Source organism: Chelonia mydas, chromosome 12 (genome assembly GCF_015237465.2).
Source record: "Chelonia mydas isolate rCheMyd1 chromosome 12, rCheMyd1.pri.v2, whole genome shotgun sequence".
Lineage (NCBI taxonomy): Eukaryota > Metazoa > Chordata > Testudines > Cheloniidae > Chelonia > Chelonia mydas.
In genome coordinates this window covers 2,165,127-2,185,664 of record NC_051252.2, presented here as the reverse complement: position 1 = coordinate 2,185,664, position 20,538 = coordinate 2,165,127, and the positions used below count along the sequence as shown (strand labels likewise).

At 60.1% G+C, this 20,538-nt stretch overlaps 1 protein-coding gene across 3 annotated transcripts in view; it reads left to right on the top strand.

Moving 5' to 3' along the window:
• The first annotated feature begins 528 nt into the window (after positions 1-528).
• The window catches only part of RIPOR1 (RHO family interacting cell polarization regulator 1), a 132,675-nt gene continuing 112,665 nt past the window's right edge, over positions 529-20,538 (top strand). For 2 of the 3 annotated variants that reach the window (XM_037877910.2, XM_043526488.1), the window contains exon 1: positions 17,457-17,643. Coding sequence is in view for 1 of the 3 variants with exons in the window: in XM_043526487.1 (XP_043382422.1) it covers positions 976-1,042 (67 nt within the window). In the remaining 2 variants the exon portion in view is untranslated. Of the gene's footprint in view, positions 1,043-17,456; positions 17,644-20,538 lie in introns of those variants that run through there. The other variant, XM_043526487.1, reaches the window with a different exon arrangement.

Genomic DNA, 20,538 nt, shown 5'->3' with positions numbered 1-20,538 from the left:
CCAGCCAAAATCTATCACTTGGGCAACACAGCTCTATTTGCTGGATACCTAGGTAGATTAGGTGTGAATGTAAATACAACCTGGTCCTGAAGCCTTCCCCCCCAGCCCCCAGCTCATCACTAGCTGTCAGGGAGAGCTCATTTAGACTTTGCTTACAAATCATAATTTGAAATGATTAGGTTGGCCAACATCACCAAAATGAATGCACTGACGTGGTCATAAAAACAGCAGCTGTATAAGGAAGCTAGTCTATGTTCATACTTTTCAGATCTACGTATTTTATCATACACTTTATATGCTTTTAACATGTACATTTATGTTTCAATTTCAATTCAAATTTCCAAACAATCACCAAATTAGCAACACTGCATGTAACTAGTTTACCAAACTGGGGGGTGGGAGGGTGTTGTGGAAATTCAAGGGGGGTGTACACCTCCCTAGTGGGTTTGTAGGGAAATCCCTGTTCCAGCCCCTGCACATGGGGCAGGGGCAGGGCCAGAGCAGCTGCTGTTGAAGAAGTGGGGTGTGTGGGGAACAACTTGTGCCAGGGAGGTGCGAGGCCTGCATGCAGCAATGTCCTGAGGACTGAGCCGGCAGGGGGCGGGGTTCATCCTTCATGGCTCTGAAGTACATGGCGTGGCCAGCTTGCTGCCTGCTAACATCCCTGGAAAGGAAAGGCCTCTTTGGGTTTTGGCCAGCCACAAGGAACTGATGCTGAGTTTCCACAGCTGGGGAGGCTGGAGCTGAGCTCCCCTGCTTGCTTCCTGCCCCCGACTGTGAGAGGATTTAACCCTGCGATGGCTGAATTAAAAGGGACAAGGCGCTAGTGGCAAACCAGGAATAACTTTCCTCAGTTAGACCAAGCAGCCAGGCCTTGGTCAAGTCCCGAGCACTTGGCTCGCTCTGTTGCTAGTGTCTGGATTAGAGAAGGCTGCGTGTCTTCTTTATAGCCCACAAGGGAGCGCTGCAAGGTCAATGCTGCAGGGCGACCCAGTGGACAGAGCACTGCACTGGGATTCAGGGGAGCTTGGCTCTGACCTGGGTAAGTTGCTTTTCCCACTCTGTGCCCAGTTTCCCCTTCTGTAAAATGGGGAGGTGGCCAGGTGCCCGGTTTACAAGTCCGCTCGCGAAGGGGAACTTTTTCCAAAGTCCAGTAAATGCGGGTTGATGGGAGGTGCTGGGTCATTGCCCAGGCCAGCCCCTACTCAGCCAGGGCTGCCTCCTACTTGCATTGGGCAACTGGAGCTCCCAGCCCCGGCTCTGCAGGCAACTCCCTCCCAGGCAGAAGGGAGGGGGGAGACTAAGGTTGCCAGGTGTCTGGTTTTGGACCGGAATGCCAGGTCGAAAAGAGCCCTGGCAGCTCCGGTCAGCATCACTGACCAGGCAGTTAACAGTCCGGTCGGCGGCACAGGTGGGGCTAAGGCAGGGTGTAGCATAGCAACACTGCCCATGTGTGTGAGCTGTCACCGGCTGACGGGTGTCCCAACTGCAGACTCCCAGCGTTACCCTGGGCGGTTGTGTTCCTGTCATGCCCCCTGCCTGGGGGATTTAGTGCCAGCCGGCCTGGGTTTTATAAGAGCGTCGCTCCAGAGCCCAGGGGGCAGTTCTCCCCATTGGCTCCTAAGGCTGACTACAGTCAGGCCCGACCCTGTCATGGTGGCCATATCACGGAGTCAGGCAGCACCTGTAACAAGGGGCAGTTCAGTGCTAGGGTGCCCATAGCAGCATGGTTTAGTGGATAGAACACAGGGCTGGGAGCCAGGACACCTGGATTCTGTCCCCAGTTCTCTCACTGACAAATCATGTCCCCATTATGTGCCTCAGTTTCCCCATTTCTGACCTGGAGATGATACACTTCCCTATGCTGTGAGCCCCACAGGTGGGCCTGGGACTGGGCTGAGTGGGACTCGACGGTTCTCTCGTATTCACTGCAGTTGCTCTGAGGTTCACCCTGTCTCAGCGAGAGGTGCCTCATTCCCAGCTAGACCAGGCTCTAGGAGCTGCTCATGAGGCATGCGATGCTGCCAGTAGAGGTCACTGGGAAGCGGGGGGTCAACAAGGCGGAGAGGGACCCTCAGCTGCACAGATGCATCCAGGCAGTGCAGCAAAGGGCTCAGCTTTTTCCTCTTGCCCTTAGCACCTGTCAAAACAAACGGAGCTGAGCCAGGGACTCGGGGACATGCTGGTTTCCTTTCCTCAGCACCATTCCAAGGTCACAAAACCGGTGAGCCTCCCAGCCCAGCCCCTTTGGCTTTTGCACACATTTGCTTTTTCTCTTTATTGGAGGCTGTTTTTCTGCCCGAGGCCGGGGAGCTGGCTGCAATAGACCCAGGGGACATGGCATCGTGCAGCTCACATGTGCGTCCCCAAGGCCAGATGGACCCACTTGGCTAGCTAATTACCATAGATAATACTAGCTCCACCCCGAAACACTATGTATCCCCTACACGCATGCACCGAGATTGCATTAGCTGTCTATAGGGGTACATGGTAATTAGGGATGGAGCAAGTGCTATCTCTATGGCGGATATCCGGTGATTGGGGCAGGGCTAGAGCTCTCTCTGTAGGGCGGGTAGATGGTGATGGGGCGGGGCTAGAGCTCTCTCTGTAGGGCGGGTAGATGGCGATGGGCGGGGCTAGAGCTCTCTGTAGGGCGGGTAGATGGTGATGGGGCGGGGCTAGAGCTCTCTCTGTAGGGCGGGTAGATGGTGATGGGGCGGGGCTAGAGCTCTCTGTAGGGCGGGTAGATGGTGATGGAGCGGGGCTAGAGCTCTCTGTAGGGCGGGTAGATGGCGATGGGGCAGGCTAGAGCTCTCTCTGTAGGGCGGGTAGATGGCGATGGGGCGGGGCTAGAGCTCTCTCTGTAGGGCGGGTAGATGATGATGGGGCGGGGCTAGAGCTCTCTCTGTAGGGCGGGTAGATGGTGATGAAGCGGGGCTAGAGCTCTCTCTGTAGGGCGGGTAGATGGTGATGGGGCGGGGCTAGAGCTCTCTCTGTAGGGCGGGTAGATGGTGATGGGGCGGGGCTAGAGCTCTCTCTGTAGGGCGGGTAGATGGTGATGGGGCGGGGCTAGAGCTCTCTCTGTAGGGCGGGTAGATGGTGATGGGGCGGGGCTAGAGCTCTCTCTGTAGGGCGGGTAGATGGTGATGGGGCAGGGCTAGAGCTCTCTGTAGGGCGGGTAGATGGTGATGGGCAGGGCTAGAGCTCTCTCTATAGGGCGGGTAGATGGTGATGGGGTGGGGCTAGAGCTCTCTCTGTAGGGCGGGTAGATGGTGATGGGGCGGGGCTAGAGCTCTCTCTATAGGGCGGGTAGATGGCAATGGGGCGGGGCTAGAGCTCTCTCTGTAGGGCGGGTAGATGGTGATGGGGTGGGGCTAGAGCTCTCTCTGTAGGGCGGGTAGATGGTGATGGGGTGGGGCTAGAGCTCTCTCTGTAGCGCGGGTAGATGGTGATGGGGCGGGGCTAGAGCTCTCTATAGGGCGGGTAGATGGCGATGGGGCGGGGCTAGAGCTCTCTCTGTAGGGCGGGTAGATGGTGATGGGGTGGGGCTAGAGCTCTCTCTGTAGGGCGGGTAGATGGTGATGGGGCGGGGCTAGAGCTCTCTCTGTAGGGCGGGTAGATGGTGATGGGGTGGGGCTAGAGCTCTCTCTGTAGCGCGGGTAGATGGTGATGGGGCGGGGCTAGAGCTCTCTATAGGGCGGGTAGATGGCGATGGGGCGGGGCTAGAGCTCTCTCTGTAGGGCGGGTAGATGGTGATGGGGTGGGGCTAGAGCTCTCTCTGTAGGGCGGGTAGATGGCGATGGGGCGGGGCTAGAGCTCTCTCTGTAGGGTGGGTAGATGGCGATGGGGCGGGCTAGAGCTCTCTCTGTAGGGCGGGTAGATGGTGATGGGGTGGGGCTAGAGCTCTCTGTAGGGCGGGTAGATGGTGATGAAGCGGGGCTAGAGCTCTCTCTGTAGGGCGGGTAGATGGTGATGGGGCAGGGCTAGAGCTCTCTGTAGGGCGGGTAGATGGCGATGGGGCGGGGCTAGAGCTCTCTGTAGGGCGGGTAGATGGTGATGGGGCGGGGCTAGAGCTCTCTCTGTAGGGCGGGTAGATGGTGATGGGGCAGGGCTAGAGCTCTCTGTAGGGCGGGTAGATGGTGATGGGCAGGGCTAGAGCTCTCTCTATAGGGCGGGTAGATGGTGATGGGGTGGGGCTAGAGCTCTCTCTGTAGGGCGGGTAGATGGTGATGGGGCAGGGCTAGAGCTCTCTCTGTAGGGCAGGTAGATGGTGATGGGGCGGGGCTAGAGCTCTCTCTGTAGGGCGGGTAGATGGTGATGGGGCAGGGCTAGAGCTCTCTGTAGGGCGGGTAGATGGTGATGGGCAGGGCTAGAGCTCTCTCTATAGGGCGGGTAGATGGTGATGGGGTGGGGCTAGAGCTCTCTCTGTAGGGCGGGTAGATGGTGATGGGGCGGGGCTAGAGCTCTCTCTATAGGGCGGGTAGATGGCGATGGGGCGGGGCTAGAGCTCTCTGTAGGGCGGGTAGATGGTGATGGGGCGGGGCTAGATCTCTCTGTAGGGTGGGTAGATGGTGATGGGGCAGGGCTAGAGCTCTCTGTAGGGCGGGTAGATGGTGATGGGGCGGGGCTAGAGCTCTCTGTAGGGTGGGTAGATGGTGATGGGGCAGGGCTAGAGCTCTCTCTGTAGGGCGGGTAGATGGTGATGGGGCGGGGCTAGAGCTCTCTGTAGGGCGGGTAGATGGTGATGGGGCGGGGCTAGAGCTCTCTGTAGGGCGGGTAGATGGTGATGGGCAGGGCTAGAGCTCTCTCTGTAGGGCGGGTAGATGGTGATGGGGCGGGGCTAGAGCTCTCTGTAGGGCGGGTAGATGGCGATGGGCGGGGCTAGAGCTCTCTGTAGGGCGGGTAGATGGTGATGGGGCGGGGCTAGAGCTCTCTCTACAGGGCGGGTAGATGGCGATGGGGCGGGGCTAGAGCTCTCTCTGTAGGGCGGGTAGATGGTGATGGGGTGGGGCTAGAGCTCTCTCTGTAGGGCGGGTAGATTGTGATGGGGCGGGGCTAGAGCTCTCTCTGTAGGGCGGGTAGATGGTGATGGGACAGGGCTAGAGCTCTCTCTGTAGGGCGGGTAGATGGTGATGGGGTGGGGCTAGAGCTCTCTCTGTAGGGCGGGTAGATGGTGATGGGGTGGGGCTAGAGCTCTCTCTGTAGGGCGGGTAGATGGTGATGGGGTGGGGCTAGAGCTCTCTCTGTAGGGCGGGTAGATGGTGATGGGGCGGGGCTAGAGCTCTCTGTAGGGTGGGTAGATGGTGATGGGGCAGGGCTAGAGCTCTCTCTATAGGGCGGGTAGATGGCGATGGGGCGGGGCTAGAGCTCTCTCTGTAGGGCGGGTAGATGGTGATGGGGTGGGGCTAGAGCTCTCTCTGTAGGGCGGGTAGATGGCGATGGGGCGGGGCTAGGGCTCTCTCTGTAGGGCGGGTAGATGGTGATGGGGCGGGGCTAGAGCTCTCTGTAGGGTGGGTAGATGGTGATGGGGCAGGGCTAGAGCTCTCTGTAGGGCGGGTAGATGGTGATGGGGCGGGGCTAGAGCTCTCTGTAGGGTGGGTAGATGGTGATGGGGCAGGGCTAGAGCTCTCTCTGTAGGGCGGGTAGATGGTGATGGGGCGGGGCTAGAGCTCTCTGTAGGGCGGGTAGATGGTGATGGGGCGGGGCTAGAGCTCTCTGTAGGGCGGGTAGATGGTGATGGGCAGGGCTAGAGCTCTCTCTATAGGGCGGGTAGATGGCGATGGGGCGGGGCTAGAGCTCTCTCTGTAGGGCAGGTAGATGGTGATGGGGTGGGGCTAGAGCTCTCTCTGTAGGGCGGGTAGATGGTGATGGGGCGGGGCTAGAGCTCTCTGTAGGGCGGGTAGATGGTGATGGGGCGGGGCTAGAGCTCTCTCTGTAGGGTGGGTAGATGGTGATGGGGCGGGGCTAGAGCTCTCTGTAGGGCGGGTAGATGGTGATGGGGCGGGGCTAGAGCTCTCTCTGTAGGGCGGGTAGATGGTGATGGGACAGGGCTAGAGCTCTCTCTGTAGGGCGGGTAGATGGTGATGGGGTGGGGCTGGAGCTCTCTCTGTAGGGCGGGTAGATGGTGATGGGGTGGGGCTAGAGCTCTCTCTGTAGGGCGGGTAGATGGTGATGGGGCGGGGCTAGAGCTCTCTGTAGGGTGGGTAGATGGTGATGGGGCAGGGCTAGAGCTCTCTCTATAGGGCGGGTAGATGGCGATGGGGCGGGGCTAGAGCTCTCTCTGTAGGGCGGGTAGATGGTGATGGGGTGGGGCTAGAGCTCTCTCTGTAGGGCGGGTAGATGGCGATGGGGCGGGGCTAGGGCTCTCTCTGTAGGGCGGGTAGATGGTGATGGGACAGGGCTAGAGCTCTCTGTAGGGCGGGTAGATGGTGATGGGGCGGGGCTAGAGCTCTCTGTAGGGTGGGTAGATGGTGATGGGGCAGGGCTAGAGCTCTCTGTAGGGCGGGTAGATGGTGATGGGGCGGGGCTAGAGCTCTCTGTAGGGTGGGTAGATGGTGATGGGGCAGGGCTAGAGCTCTCTCTGTAGGGCGGGTAGATGGTGATGGGGCGGGGCTAGAGCTCTCTGTAGGGCGGGTAGATGGTGATGGGGCGGGGCTGGAGCTCTCTGTAGGGCGGGTAGATGGTGATGGGCAGGGCTAGAGCTCTCTCTATAGGGCGGGTAGATGGCGATGGGGCGGGGCTAGAGCTCTCTCTGTAGGGCGGGTAGATGGTGATGGGGTGGGGCTAGAGCTCTCTCTGTAGGGCGGGTAGATGGTGATGGGGCGGGGCTAGAGCTCTCTCTGTAGGGCGGGTAGATGGTGATGGGGCGGGGCTAGAGCTCTCTGTAGGGCGGGTAGATGGTGATGGGGCGGGGCTAGAGCTCTCTCTGTAGGGTGGGTAGATGGTGATGGGGCGGGGCTAGAGCTCTCTGTAGGGCGGGTAGATGGTGATGGGGCGGGGCTAGAGCTCTCTCTGTAGGGCGGGTAGATGGCGATGGGGCGGGGCTAGAGCTCTCTCTGTAGGGCGGGTAGATGGTGATGGGACAGGGCTAGAGCTCTCTCTGTAGGGCGGGTAGATGGTGATGGGGTGGGGCTAGAGCTCTCTCTGTAGGGCGGGTAGATGGTGATGGGGTGGGGCTAGAGCTCTCTCTGTAGGGCGGGTAGATGGTGATGGGGCGGGGCTAGAGCTCTCTGTAGGGTGGGTAGATGGTGATGGGGCAGGGCTAGAGCTCTCTCTATAGGGCGGGTAGATGGCGATGGGGAGGGGCTAGAGCTCTCTCTGTAGGGCGGGTAGATGGTGATGGGGTGGGGCTAGAGCTCTCTCTGTAGGGCGGGTAGATGGCGATGGGGCGGGGCTAGGGCTCTCTCTGTAGGGCGGGTAGATGGTGATGGGACAGGGCTAGAGCTCTCTGTAGGGCGGGTAGATGGTGATGGGGCGGGGCTAGAGCTCTCTGTAGGGTGGGTAGATGGTGATGGGGCAGGGCTAGAGCTCTCTGTAGGGCGGGTAGATGGTGATGGGGCGGGGCTAGAGCTCTCTGTAGGGTGGGTAGATGGTGATGGGGCAGGGCTAGAGCTCTCTCTGTAGGGCGGGTAGATGGTGATTGGGCGGGGCTAGAGCTCTCTGTAGGGCGGGTAGATGGTGATGGGGTGGGGCTAGAGCTCTCTGTAGGGCAGGTAGATGGTGATGGGGCGGGGCTAGAGCTCTCTCTGTAGGGCGGGTAGATGGTGATGGGGCAGGGCTAGAGCTCTCTGTAGGGCGGGTAGATGGTGATGGGGCGGGGCTAGAGCTCTCTGTAGGGTGGGTAGATGGTGACGGGGCGGGGCTAGAGCTCTCTGTAGGGCGGGTAGATGGTGATGGGGTGGGGCTAGAGCTCTCTGTAGGGCGGGTAGATGGTGATGGGGCGGGGCTAGAGCTCTCTGTAGGGCGGGTAGATGGTGATGGGGCGGGGCTAGAGCTCTCTGTAGGGCGGGTAGATGGTGATGGGGTGGGGCTAGAGCTCTCTCTGTAGGGCGGGTAGATGGCGATGGGGCGGGGCTAGAGCTCTCTGTAGGGCGGGTAGATGGTGATGGGGCGGGGCTAGAGCTCTCTCTGTAGGGCGGGTAGATGGCGATGGGGCGGGGCTAGAGCTCTCTCTGTAGGGCGGGTAGATGGCGATGGGGCGGGGCTAGAGCTCTCTGTAGGGCGGGTAGATGGTGATGGGGGGGGCTAGAGCTCTCTCTGTAGGGCGGGTAGATGGCGATGGGGCGGGGCTAGAGCTCTCTCTGTAGGGCGGGTAGATGGTGATGGGCAGGGCTAGAGCTCTCTGTAGGGCGGGTAGATGGTGATGGGGCGGGGCTAGAGCTCTCTCTGTAGGGCGGGTAGATGGTGATGGGGCGGGGCTAGAGCTCTCTGTAGGGCGGGTTGATGGTGATGGGGCAGGGCTAGAGCTCTCTCTGTAGGGTGGGTAGATGGTGATGGGGCAGGGCTAGAGCTCTCTGTAGGGTGGGTAGATGGTGATGGGGCAGGGCTAGAGCTCTCTCTGTCGGGCGGGTAGATGGTGATGGGGTGGGGCTAGAGCTCTCTGTAGGGCGGGTAGATGATGATGGGGCGGGGCTAGAGCTCTCTCTGTAGGGCGGGTAGATGGTGATGGGGCGGGGCTAGAGCGCTCTCTGTAGGGTGGGTAGATGGTGATGGGGTGGGGCTAGAGCTCTCTCTGTAGGGCGGGTAGATGGTGATGGGGGGGGCTAGAGCTCTCTCTGTAGGACGGGTAGATGGTGATGGGGCGGGGCTAGAGCTCTCTCTGTAGGGCGGGTAGATGGTGATGGGGCGGGGCTAGAGCTCTCTCTGTAGGGCGGGTAGATGGCGATGGGGGGGGCTAGAGCTCTCTCTGTAGGGCGGGTAGATGGCGATGGGGCGGGGCTAGAGCTCTCTCTGTAGGGCGGGTAGATGGTGATGGGGCGGGGCTAGATCTCTCTCTGTAGGGCGGGTAGATGGTGATGGGCGGGGCTAGAGCTCTCTGTAGGGTGGGTAGATGGTGATGGGGCAGGGCTAGAGCTCTCTGTAGGGTGGGTAGATGGTGATGGGGCAGGGCTAGAGCTCTCTGTAGGGCGGGTAGATGGTGATGGGGTGGGGCTAGAGCTCTCTCTGTAGGGCGGGTAGATGGTGATGGGGCAGGGCTAGAGCTCTCTGTAGGGCGGGTAGATGGTGATGGGGCAGGGCTAGAGCTCTCTGTAGGGCGGGTAGATGGTGATGGGGCGGGGCTAGAGCTCTCTCTGTAGGGCGGGTAGATGGTGATGGGGCGGGGCTAGAGCTCTCTCTGTAGGGCGGGTAGATGGTGATGGGGCGGGGCTAGAGCTCTCTCTGTCGGGCGGGTAGATGGCGATGGGCGGGGCTAGAGCTCTCTGTAGGGCGGGTAGATGGTGATGGGGGGGGCTAGAGCTCTCTGTAGGGCGGGTAGATGGTGATGGGGCGGGGCTAGAGCTCTCTCTGTAGGGCGGGTAGATGGTGATGGGCAGGGCTAGAGCTCTCTGTAGGGCGGGTAGATGGTGATGGGCAGGGCTAGAGCTCTCTCTATAGGGCGGGTAGATGGCGATGGGGCGGGGCTAGAGCTCTCTCTGTAGGGCGGGTAGATGGTGATGGGGTGGGGCTAGAGCTCTCTGTAGGGCGGGTAGATGGTGATGGGGTGGGGCTAGAGCTCTCTGTAGGGCGGGTAGATGGTGATGGGGCGGGGCTAGAGCTCTCTCTGTAGGGCGGGTAGATGGTGATGGGGCGGGCTAGAGCTCTCTGTAGGGCGGGTAGATGGTGATGGGGCAGGGCTAGAGCTCTCTGTAGGGCGGGTAGATGGTGATGGGGCGGGGCTAGAGCTCTCTGTAGGGCGGGTAGATGGTGATGGGGCGGGGCTAGAGCTCTCTCTGTAGGGCGGGTAGATGGTGATGGGGTGGGGCTAGAGCTCTCTCTGTAGGGCGGGTAGATGGCGATGGGGCGGGGCTAGAGCTCTCTCTGTAGGGCGGGTAGATGGTGATGGGGCGGGGCTAGAGCTCTCTCTGTAGGGCGGGTAGATGGTGATGGGGCGGGGCTAGAGCTCTCTGTAGGGTGGGTAGATGGTGATGGGCAGGGCTAGAGCTCTCTCTGTAGGGCGGGTAGATGGTGATGGGGCGGGGCTAGAGCTCTCTGTAGGGCGGGTAGATGGTGATGGGCGGGGCTAGAGCTCTCTGTAGGGCGGGTAGATGGTGATGGGGCGGGGCTAGAGCTCTCTGTAGGGTGGGTAGATGGTGATGGGGCAGGGCTAGAGCTCTCTGTAGGGCGGGTAGATGGTGATGGGACGGGGCTAGAGCTCTCTGTAGGGTGGGTAGATGGTGATGGGGCAGGGCTAGAGCTCTCTGTAGGGCGGGTAGATGGTGATGGGGCGGGGCTAGAGCTCTCTCTGTAGGGCGGGTAGATGGTGATGGGGCGGGGCTAGAGCTCTCTGTAGGGCGGGTAGATGGTGATGGGGCGGGGCTAGAGCTCTCTGTAGGGCGGGTAGATGGCGATGGGCAGGGCTAGAGCTCTCTCTGTAGGGCGGGTAGATGGTGATGGGGCGGGGCTAGAGCTCTCTGTAGGGTGGGTAGATGGTGATGGGGCGGGGCTAGAGCTCTCTGTAGGGTGGGTAGATGGTGATGGGGCGGGGCTAGAGCTCTCTGTAGGGTGGGTAGATGGTGATGGGGCGGGGCTAGAGCTCTCTGTAGGGCGGGTAGATGGTGATGGGGCGGGGCTAGAGCTCTCTCTGTAGGGCGGGTAGATGGTGATGGGCAGGGCTAGAGCTCTCTGTAGGGCGGGTAGATGGCGATGGGGCGGGGCTAGAGCTCTCTCTGTAGGGCGGGTAGATGGTGATGGGGCGGGGCTAGAGCTCTCTCTGTAGGGCGGGTAGATGGTGATGGGCAGGGCTAGAGCTCTCTGTAGGGCGGGTAGATGGTGATGGCGGGGGCTAGAGCTCTCTCTGTAGGGCGGGTAGATGGTGATGGGGCGGGGCTAGAGCTCTCTGTAGGGTGGGTAGATGGTGATGGGGGGGGCTAGAGCTCTCTCTGTAGGGCGGGTAGATGGTGATGGGGCGGGGCTAGAGCTCTCTGTAGGGTGGGTAGATGGTGATGGGGTGGGGCTAGAGCTCTCTGTAGGGCGGGTAGATGGCGATGGGGCGGGGCTAGAGCTCTCTCTGTAGGGCGGGTAGATGGTGATGGGGTGGGGCTAGAGCTCTCTCTGTAGGGCGGGTAGATGGTGATGGGGGGGGCTAGAGCTCTCTCTGTAGGGCGGGTAGATGGTGATGGGGCGGGGCTAGAGCTCTCTGTAGGGTGGGTAGATGGTGATGGGGCGGGGCTAGAGCTCTCTATAGGGCGGGTAGATGGTGATGGGGCGGGGCTAGAGCTCTCTGTAGGGCGGGTAGATGGTGATGGGGCGGGGCTAGAGCTCTCTCTGTAGGGCGGGTAGATGGTGATGGGGCGGGGCTAGAGCTCTCTCTGTAGGGCGGGTAGATGGTGATGGGGCGGGGCTAGAGCTCTCTCTGTAGGGCGGGTAGATGGTGATGGGGCAGGGCTAGAGCTCTCTCTGTAGGGCGGGTAGATGGTGATGGGGCGGGGCTAGAGCTCTCTGTAGGGCGGGTAGATGGTGATGGGGTGGGGCTAGAGCTCTCTGTAGGGTGGGTAGATGGTGATGGGCAGGGCTAGAGCTCTCTGTAGGGCGGGTAGATGGTGATGGGGCGGGGCTAGATCTCTCTCTGTCGGGCGGGTAGATGGTGATGGGGTGGGGCTAGAGCTCTCTCTGTAGGGCGGGTAGATGGTGATGGGGCGGGGCTAGAGCTCTCTCTGTAGGGCGGGTAGATGGTGATGGGGCGGGGCTAGAGCTCTCTGTAGGGCGGGTAGATGGTGATGGGGCGGGGCTAGAGCTCTCTCTGTAGGGCGGGTAGATGGTGATGGGGCAGGGCTAGAGCTCTCTCTGTAGGGCGGGTAGATGGTGATGGGGCGGGGCTAGAGCTCTCTCTGTAGGGCGGGTAGATGGTGATGGGGCGGGGCTAGATCTCTCTCTGTAGGGCGGGTAGATGGTGATGGGGCAGGGCTAGAGCTCTCTCTGTAGGGCGGGTAGATGGTGATGGGGCGGGGCTAGAGCTCTCTCTGTAGGGCGGGTAGATGGCGATGGGCGGGGCTAGAGCTCTCTGTAGGGCGGGTAGATGGTGATGGGGCGGGGCTAGAGCTCTCTCTGTAGGGCGGGTAGATGGTGATGGGGCGGGGCTAGAGCTCTCTGTAGGGCGGGTAGATGGTGATGGGCAGGGCTAGAGCTCTCTGTAGGGCGGGTAGATGGTGATGGAGCGGGGCTAGAGCTCTCTGTAGGGCGGGTAGATGGCGATGGGGCGGGCTAGAGCTCTCTCTGTAGGGCGGGTAGATGGTGATGGGGCGGGGCTAGAGCTCTCTGTAGGGCGGGTAGATGGCGATGGGGCGGGGCTAGAGCTCTCTCTGTATACATGTTATGGGGATACATCACAACATGGGGTGACATAAAGGCTTTCACCTGTATGAGTGCGGGCTGGCTGCATTAATCATGCGTGGCAAAACTGTCAGTGAGTTACTCAAGTCATCCCATGGGAACTGAGAATCTCTTCCAGCCACACTGCATGGGATCTGGGATTCCCTGCATGCTACAGACATATTCCCTGAGGCATATTTTGGGGTCTCTTGGGAGTAGTTCTTGTACATATCTGCCTACAAAGTCCAGGGCCTGAGTTTCCAAGAGTCCAACTGCACAAGGCTCACAAGGAACCGGGCAAACGTAAGTCCACACTGCAAAACCCTGTGGGAGCGAGTCACCGAGCCCAAGTCTACAGCCTGGGGCTTGTGCAATGCTACAGGTGGCTCTGCTCTGTATCCATTCCCAGTCGGGCGCTGGAAGCTAGGGAGGCGGGTAGGTTTCAGACCCCAAGCTCCAGCCCGAGCAGCAACAGCTGCACGGGTATTTTTAGCTCTGTAGACCCAGGTTCTGGCACTTGCTGCTACAGGACTTTGTTGGCTGTGTAGACGTGCCCTTAGAGGTTTTCAGTGCACAGAAATGCCAGCAGTGTAAGGTCTGACGTCTCAGCCATCTTCAGGGTTAGGCCCCTCTCCTGAGTATCCCTCGGGGGTCTGAGCACAGTACACCACCCCGTTGCAAACGCACCATTAACCCCACTGTATAGCCAGGCCCAGCTGCATAGGATGAACTGCCCTGGCGGGATCTGGAAAGACAGGGCACCCTGTGCTTGGGAGGGGGCTTTGGTAGGAACAAGACACGGGGCTGTAGCTTTTGTTGCGTGGAGGGAGCCTTTTGAAAGGGTTTGTTCTGCCTCCCTGTACTGATGATGGCATGCCTTCCACAGCAGGGGAGGCTGAATGTCTCTGGCTCTCCAAGGAGTTCCCCAGACAGTCCCTTTCCAGTCAGGGGCCAGTCAAAAGAGCCGCTTCCTCCAACAGGCTAGCACTTGGCCGCGGTATCTGCTTTTCCCCTTACTCATCTTCCGGGTGTTTGCTCTGATTATCTCTTTCTTTCCTCTTCGGCCTGCTGTTTCCTGTGCTGGTTACTTACTTGCATCCTTCCAATATGTGTGTTTGTCTTATCTCCTCCGCCGTGGCTGGGCTATGGGCTGGTTCACAGCATAGCACTCTCTGTCTCCTCTGTACAGTGGCCTGATGGGGATGGGTCCCATGGGAACTGTCTCCCACGAGCTCCAGATCACTTGTGCTCCGGTTACCAGCGCAGAGACTGATGTCTTGCCTGACGGCAGTGCGGACAGGAACAGGAGCAGAGCAGCGGGCACATTCCACCTGCCAAAGAGCAATGAGCTGCTGGGCTTTTCTCCTGTCTCTACTCTAACTCTAACATTTGCAGAAGTGGCTGTCTAACTGTGCACCCGCATTCAGGCATCTAAAGAGGCAACCTGTTTATCCGAGAAGCTGGGTGCCTGGCCGTGCTCGTTGCCTTGTGGGTGCTCAGCCCCCTCTGGCAGTCAGGCCCAGAATGTGTCACACAGAATCATGGCCACTTTGAAAATGTTGGTTTCAAAGCAGCACCCTGCGCGAGAGCCAGATTAAAGGCACAGCACCAGGCTCCATTCATTCAGTGCCCATGGAAAGCGCAAGCAGGATGTTTGCTATGGGATGCTCTGTCACGAATGGGAATAGATTACTAGAGACCTTTTCCTGCTTGGCTCTCCCCACATCACGGGCGAAGCTGGGGTCTCGCAGGCTGAGCCACTGGGCGGGCGGCTTGGAGAGCCATGTTCTAATCCTGCCTCTGGCACTGCCGTGGTGTGTGATGTCCCGTCCCACGCTGTGTAACACGGGGCCTGTGAACGGAAAGCTCTCCATGGGTTGCTGCGCCATCCTGCGGCCCCAGCCTGGTTCAGAGCAGGTAGTTTTGCCTGGTTGAAGGCATTTGCTCACCGTGGATAGGCAGTAGCCAGACTACTTGAGATATCCCTGCTCCTCTGGCCCAGATTTGTTCTGAGAGGAGCATGGGCAAGTGCTCCAGTGAGGAGCAAAGCCACCAGGGTCAGGTCAGCCTGGAAAGCCCCCGGGAAGTTTAGCTCCTTCTGAGAATGCCTCAAAACATGTGAAAGGTTTCCTTTCCGTCCCCACGTCCGCCCATGAGCTCCCCACCCGAACAGCTCCTTGAGACACAGGACAAGAGCCAGCACAGTGCACGGAAGACGTGCTTTGAAATCTTAGGAACATGGTAGCTGCTGGTCCCAACTTTATCAGCTACAGGCAGGGCTTTCCTGGGGCATTTCTAATCCGAAGTGTAAAGGTGGGTGCGGTTCAGATCAGGGGGTTGTCCAGCCCATAATGTGCACATCTGGACTGAGGACGACTCCCCAGAAAATAAAAATGTTTGCCGTTGTGGATGGCAATTCCATGCCCCGTGGAGCAGAGATGAAAGAGAGGCCGGTATGTTTATGGCAGTCCTGCTGTCCTAGCTGAGATCTTGAAGAGGCTCGGAATAAAACAAGAGAAAACACATGGAAATACTCTGACCTTTTCCCACACACTGCTGGGCTCTGAAATGACAGGGAGCTCAGAAGAAGGCCTGGGAGTCATTGTGAATAGGGCATGCTGAAGATGTCTGCCTGATGCACAGCCCTAGCTAAACACTCAGAGGATACACAATGGGTGGGGGGCAAAATAGTGAACCGTGGGACATGTCCCGAGAAAGAGAGAGTCAAGGCTGAAAAGCTCCAGCGTAGCAAGGAAGATGGAGGGGGTTGGTCGTCGGGGGAAGACTTGGAGTCAGGAGACCTAGATTCTACTCCAGGCTCTGCCATGGGTCCACTATGGGAACGTGGCAGGTCTTTTCCCTGGTTGTTGCCTCGGGTTCCCCATCTGTGCATTGGGGAGGTTCTACAATTCATTATTGTCAGTAAAGCATATTAGGGGGCAGTGACAAGGAACAGGGTGTGAAAGGTATTAAACCATGTCTACGTTCACCCTCATCACGGCAGCTCCCAAAGGGACAGGGCCTCCTTGCTGATGGATCAGCAGCCGGACTGATCTGTAGCTGGATCCCTGAGATGGGCTACCTGGATGAGCAGTCTGTGTCTGCCATTGCCAGTCTTACTGCACCACCAGAACCTTTGGTGCCCATGTGATCACTGGCTGCCTAGTCCTTGGGAAATGGACTTTGCAATTCATTCTTCCAACCTAGCCATATGTCCATACCCGGACAGCCACCCCCACCAAACCAGTGCTGCTGGAGTGGATTCAGGGTCAGCTATGACTGTCCTCATGGCCAATATGAACCATGTTTGTTAAAATGGGTGAGCTAACACTGTTTAACCATGACCCCTTGTCCTAGCCCAGACGTGCTGGATACTATGAGTGGCCAGGGCACAAGGAACCATAGACTGACATACTGTTGTGATGTACAGGTCACACAGGCACTGTGTGAAATACAGACACTTTGGGGAGTTCCAGGAACAGTGATACTGAATCAATGCGGGATTGGGTCACCATCCACAGGACCAGTCATCTCCGATCAGACCACTGGGCCATGGAAGTTGGTGGATTTGCTTCTAGCCGGGAGGCTAACTCAGTGGTTCAGTTTTTTTTCATGTCCGTAAGCAACTGAACTGACCTTGGCCAGGCATAAAACAATCATAGAATATCAGGGTTGGAAGGGACCTCAGGAGGTCATCTAGTCCAACCCCCTGCTCAAAGCAGGACCAATCCCCAATTTTTGGCCCAGATGCCTAAATGGCCCCCTCAAGGGCTGAACTCACAACCCTGGGTTTAGCAGGCCAATGCTTGAACCGCTAAACTAGCCCTCCCCCTCAACAACCCAACCTGTGGGCGGAAGCCAAGCCTGGGAGGCTGAGGTTAGCCAGTGGGGCTGCCTGAGCAGAGATGGAAGCACCCATACTGCACCTGGCTAGCTGAGCAGTGCTGGGCACAAGTCTCTCTTGGTCTCCTCTGGCAAGTGTTTATGCCCTAAAACCAGATACATGATTACCCCTAAAACCAGAGTTGTTCCAATTGGCCCTTCATAGGGCATGCTACCACCCCCGTGACCAGGCCAGCCCCCCAGGGCCCACAGGAACAGACTCCGGCTCCCTCCCCTGTGGCTGGACTGGTACCACAGGGCCCACAGGAACAGACTCTGGCTACCTCCCCTGTGGCCGGGCCAGCCCCACAGGGCCCATGGGAACAGACTCCAGCTCCCTCCCCTGTGACCAGGCCGGCCCCGCAGGGAACACGGGAACAGACTCCGGCTCCCTCCCCTGTGACCAGGCCGGCCCCGCAGGGAACCCGGGAACAGACTCTGACTCCTTCCCCCATGGCAGGGCCCACAGGGACAGGCTCCAGCTCCCTCCCCCATGGCAGGGCCCACAGGGACAGGCTCCAGCTCCCTCCCCCATGGCAGGGCCCACGGGGACAGGCTCCAGCTCCCTCCCCCATGGCAGGGCCCACAGGAGTAACAAGTGGCAGACCTGTCTCTTAGTCGAGTTGGTGGCTCTGACTGTGAGACACGCAGGGAGCTGGTGAGATGAGACAGGAGCTATTTCTACAGTCACTTCTCAAGGTAGAACTGTACTTTACTGCAGCTGTTTAAAGCCCCTCTGTTAACTCATGGAGGTGAGCTTCTTAGCAGGAGGCCAGGGAGGGTATTTCCTGGGGGTGGCTGGGTGAGCCTGCTTTGCTCATGTTCTCCAGGTCGGAGGGGTGACCCTACAGCTGTGGAGGGTTTGCAGAGCCTTGCAGGGACCAGCAGCTCTTGCTCAGGGGGCCCTGACACACCCAGCGAAAGGACGGGGAGCAAGAAGGCGAGGGGGACAGAGAAAGGAAGGTGCTGGCCCTTTAACGTGGGGCTGCTGAAGCTGCTCTGTGGGAGGTGGAGCAGTTAATGGGAGGCAGGACCTAAGTGTCCCCTGCTTAAGGCAGCTCTTCAAACCAGCCCAGCTTGGCCGGGGAGGGGGCGGCTCCGGCAGCTCCTGGTAAAGCAGGAGGCTGCTGGCTGCAAGCTGAGGGCTGGCCGGGGAAGGAGCCGCAGGGAGCAAAGGCAGCTGCTCTGAGGGGGTCGCAGCTGCCTGAGTTTTGGAAGAAGTGGCATGTCCAGCTCCTGGAGCCCCTGGGATTGGTGAGTCCGTCCGTGACTTCTTGTGTGTGGTCCCAGTGACTTGAAAGCACCGAGACTCCCTCACGCTCCAGGGCAAAGCCGTGGCTGGTGCAATTCGAAGTGGCTGCGGAGGGGTGTGAGTTCTGATCTGGGAGCCCCCTTGTCACTTGGAAACCTGCCCAGCTTTTCCCTGGGGCGCGACCCTGTGCAGCCAGGACACGGTGACCACCCAGCAGCCTCTGGCTGCGCCCCCCCCCCCCGCTCTGGGGGCTCCTCCAGCGGAAGGGTTTCCCCAGGCTCCCGCTAAGGGCTCTCCCAGGAGGGCGCCGCCTTGTCACCCAGCAGGGCTGCTCGCGGATGCTGGGGAGGGCGGGGGAGCACGACTGGCCCCTGCGCTGCCCGGGGCCCCGGCGGGGCGCTGCGCCCTGCTGCCCGGGGCGTCTTGATGTCGGGGGCTGCCCCTGGTTGCGAGGGGCAGGGTGGGGACCGCGGACGATGCGCCGGGGCTTCCTCCTGCCTCTGTGGCCGCCGGACGGGCCAGGGTCATGCGGGCACGGCCTGGCCCAGGGGCCACGTGCAGCCCCTCGGCGCGTTGCGCGGTTATTGTTCGCGAGAGGAAGTCGCCCGGCAGCTGCAGGATGCCCCGCTCGGCCCGGCTGCGGGGCCGCCCGGTGTCCGCTCCCTGCCCGCCCGCGGGCGGCGCCGCCGGGCGCTGATCCCGGGAAGGGGGCGGCGCAATGCGGGCACGCGAGGGGGGTCCCCCAGCAGGTGAGAGAAGTGGCAGGGCTCTGAGCCCACCCCCGAGCAGAGGCCGCCGGGGCATCCCCTCCCCAGGGCACTCCCGCCCCCTGCCCCGCCAGCTGCTGCAGGGTGTCCCCTTAGCAGAGCTGCTCGGAAGAGGGGCCAGGAGAAGTCGGGGCCATGTGGGGAACCGGCGCCTTGTCAGTTGGGCAGGCCCAGCCTCTTACAGGCAACCTGCAGCCCTCCGCCCAGAAAGCAGCCTGCAAAGGAAAACAATGGGGCTCTTGCCTTTCCCAGAGGCGTGGGGACAGGCGGCGGGGAAGGCTTTCTGTGCTGCTTTTTTCCTGCTCTCTTGCATTAGACGCTCAGGTCTCGTCTCCCCTGCTGACCCTGGAGGACTCTCTGGAGCCCTGGGACGATGAGGACATCCCAGACCCCCAGAGGTGACCTCCAACCGCGTGGGGCAGCGTTTGTTAGCCAGACGGTTTCAAACACCCGGATTGCTTTGTTTACACCTATTTAACTCAAACGCCTAATAAATAGCTGAGAGAAAAGCTCTCCTTGGAGGGGAATTGCAAAACGCTGGCCCCTTCTGTTCAGGGCTCAGACAGTTCTCAGATACCTGGGCCGTCGGGGAAACCTCCAGCAACACCAGGACAGATTTCACCTTCCTGACGCTTCTTGGATAAATCGCAAACAAGAAAAATTGCGTTTTGGAAGAGTCCCTTCAGGTGCCTTCGCCCTTCAGAGAAAAACGAAACCGTGGCAAGCTAGACTGGTTTCCCTTAGCAGCCCCTGCACAATTCCAAACTTTCCTGTCCCTGCTGGCGTACACACCCTCTCGTCCGAGCTGCGGCCGTAAGAGCGAGCAACTCGTGCCGGGCCCCTCGGAACTGCCTTTCGTCAGCATCAGAGTCTGCTTAATTGGGGCCAGGGACGCAGCTTCTGGATAAACGGGTCCTTTAGAGGAACAGTTGTCTTAGGGTCCCTCAGCACTGTGGCCATCCTCTCCCTAGGCCAAACACCAGCCGCTCACGCCCACGTGGGACAGCTTCGTCTGTTGAGCGTTCAGGGGCAGCCGGGGTGGCGAGAGGGTTCAGTGGAGTTGCTCAGGTGCTGGAGGTGCCCTCGGTTCTCCTATGGGCACTGGAGAGAGGGGCCCAGGTAGGTGCCCATGGGGGGGATCTTTGGGCGAGGAGGAGCGTATGCATTCCTGCCCCTCCTTTCGAGAGGCGGGAAGGGATGGAGAGTCTGGTGGATAAAGGGCTGGCGGGGGGAGCTGGCTGTGGCAGGATCTATGGGGTGAATGGCAAAGGAGGGTGGAGAGGCAGCGAGGAAGGACCCAGGGCGCAAGGAGAGAGGTGGGGACTGGGAAGATCCAGCTGGGAATGCAGGGCTGAGGGGGGCAGCTGCGGGGCTGATCTGCGGGCACGGTACCCGGTGTCTGAGTGTGGCTGGCGCGTGCCTTTGCCCATCTGCTTGGGAGTGAGGGAACGTCCCTCCTCCATTGTGAGGGTCCTGCCGGGGGAGCAGCTGCAGGATCTTCCAGCTAGTGGTGGTGTCAGGGTGGGGTAGGGGGCTGTTTCCCCAGCCTGAGCCCTGCTGCCCTGCCACTGCCAGCTCCCGGCCGCTTCCTGCTGCCGGGGCGAAGCCTGGCACAGCAAAGCCAAGGACACTTGGGCTGGAGGCTTCTTTCCATCACCCAGAGGGCAGCTTGCGCTTCAGCAGGATCTACCACGCCCGCTCCCTGCTGGACCCACCCTCGCAATTCACCGCTCCCCAAAGTCCCGTGTACAAACCCTCCGACCCCCTGCAGCCGTGGCCTGGCCCAGTGTGGAGCTCCGAGACCGCACTCACACCAAGGCAAATGTGCTGTCCCACCTGCCGGGGAGGTCGTGACTCTTCCCAGGATGAAGGGCCGTTTTCCCCACTCACGCTGGCTGCCTCGTCACCAGAGGGACATCAATGGTACGTGAGCCTGGCTCTGCCCAAGCTTGGCCAGCCAATGGCTGAAAACCCGCCCGGCTCAGGGCTGCTGCTTTGCCAAGCCATGAGGAACTGCCAGAGCCTCTAGCCTGGTGCTTCCTTGGCTATGTTAGTGTTCACCGAGACTCGAAATACTCCTCGGGAAGGTGCCTGTGGCTTCGGTTCACATCCTGAGTAGCTTCGTCTGCA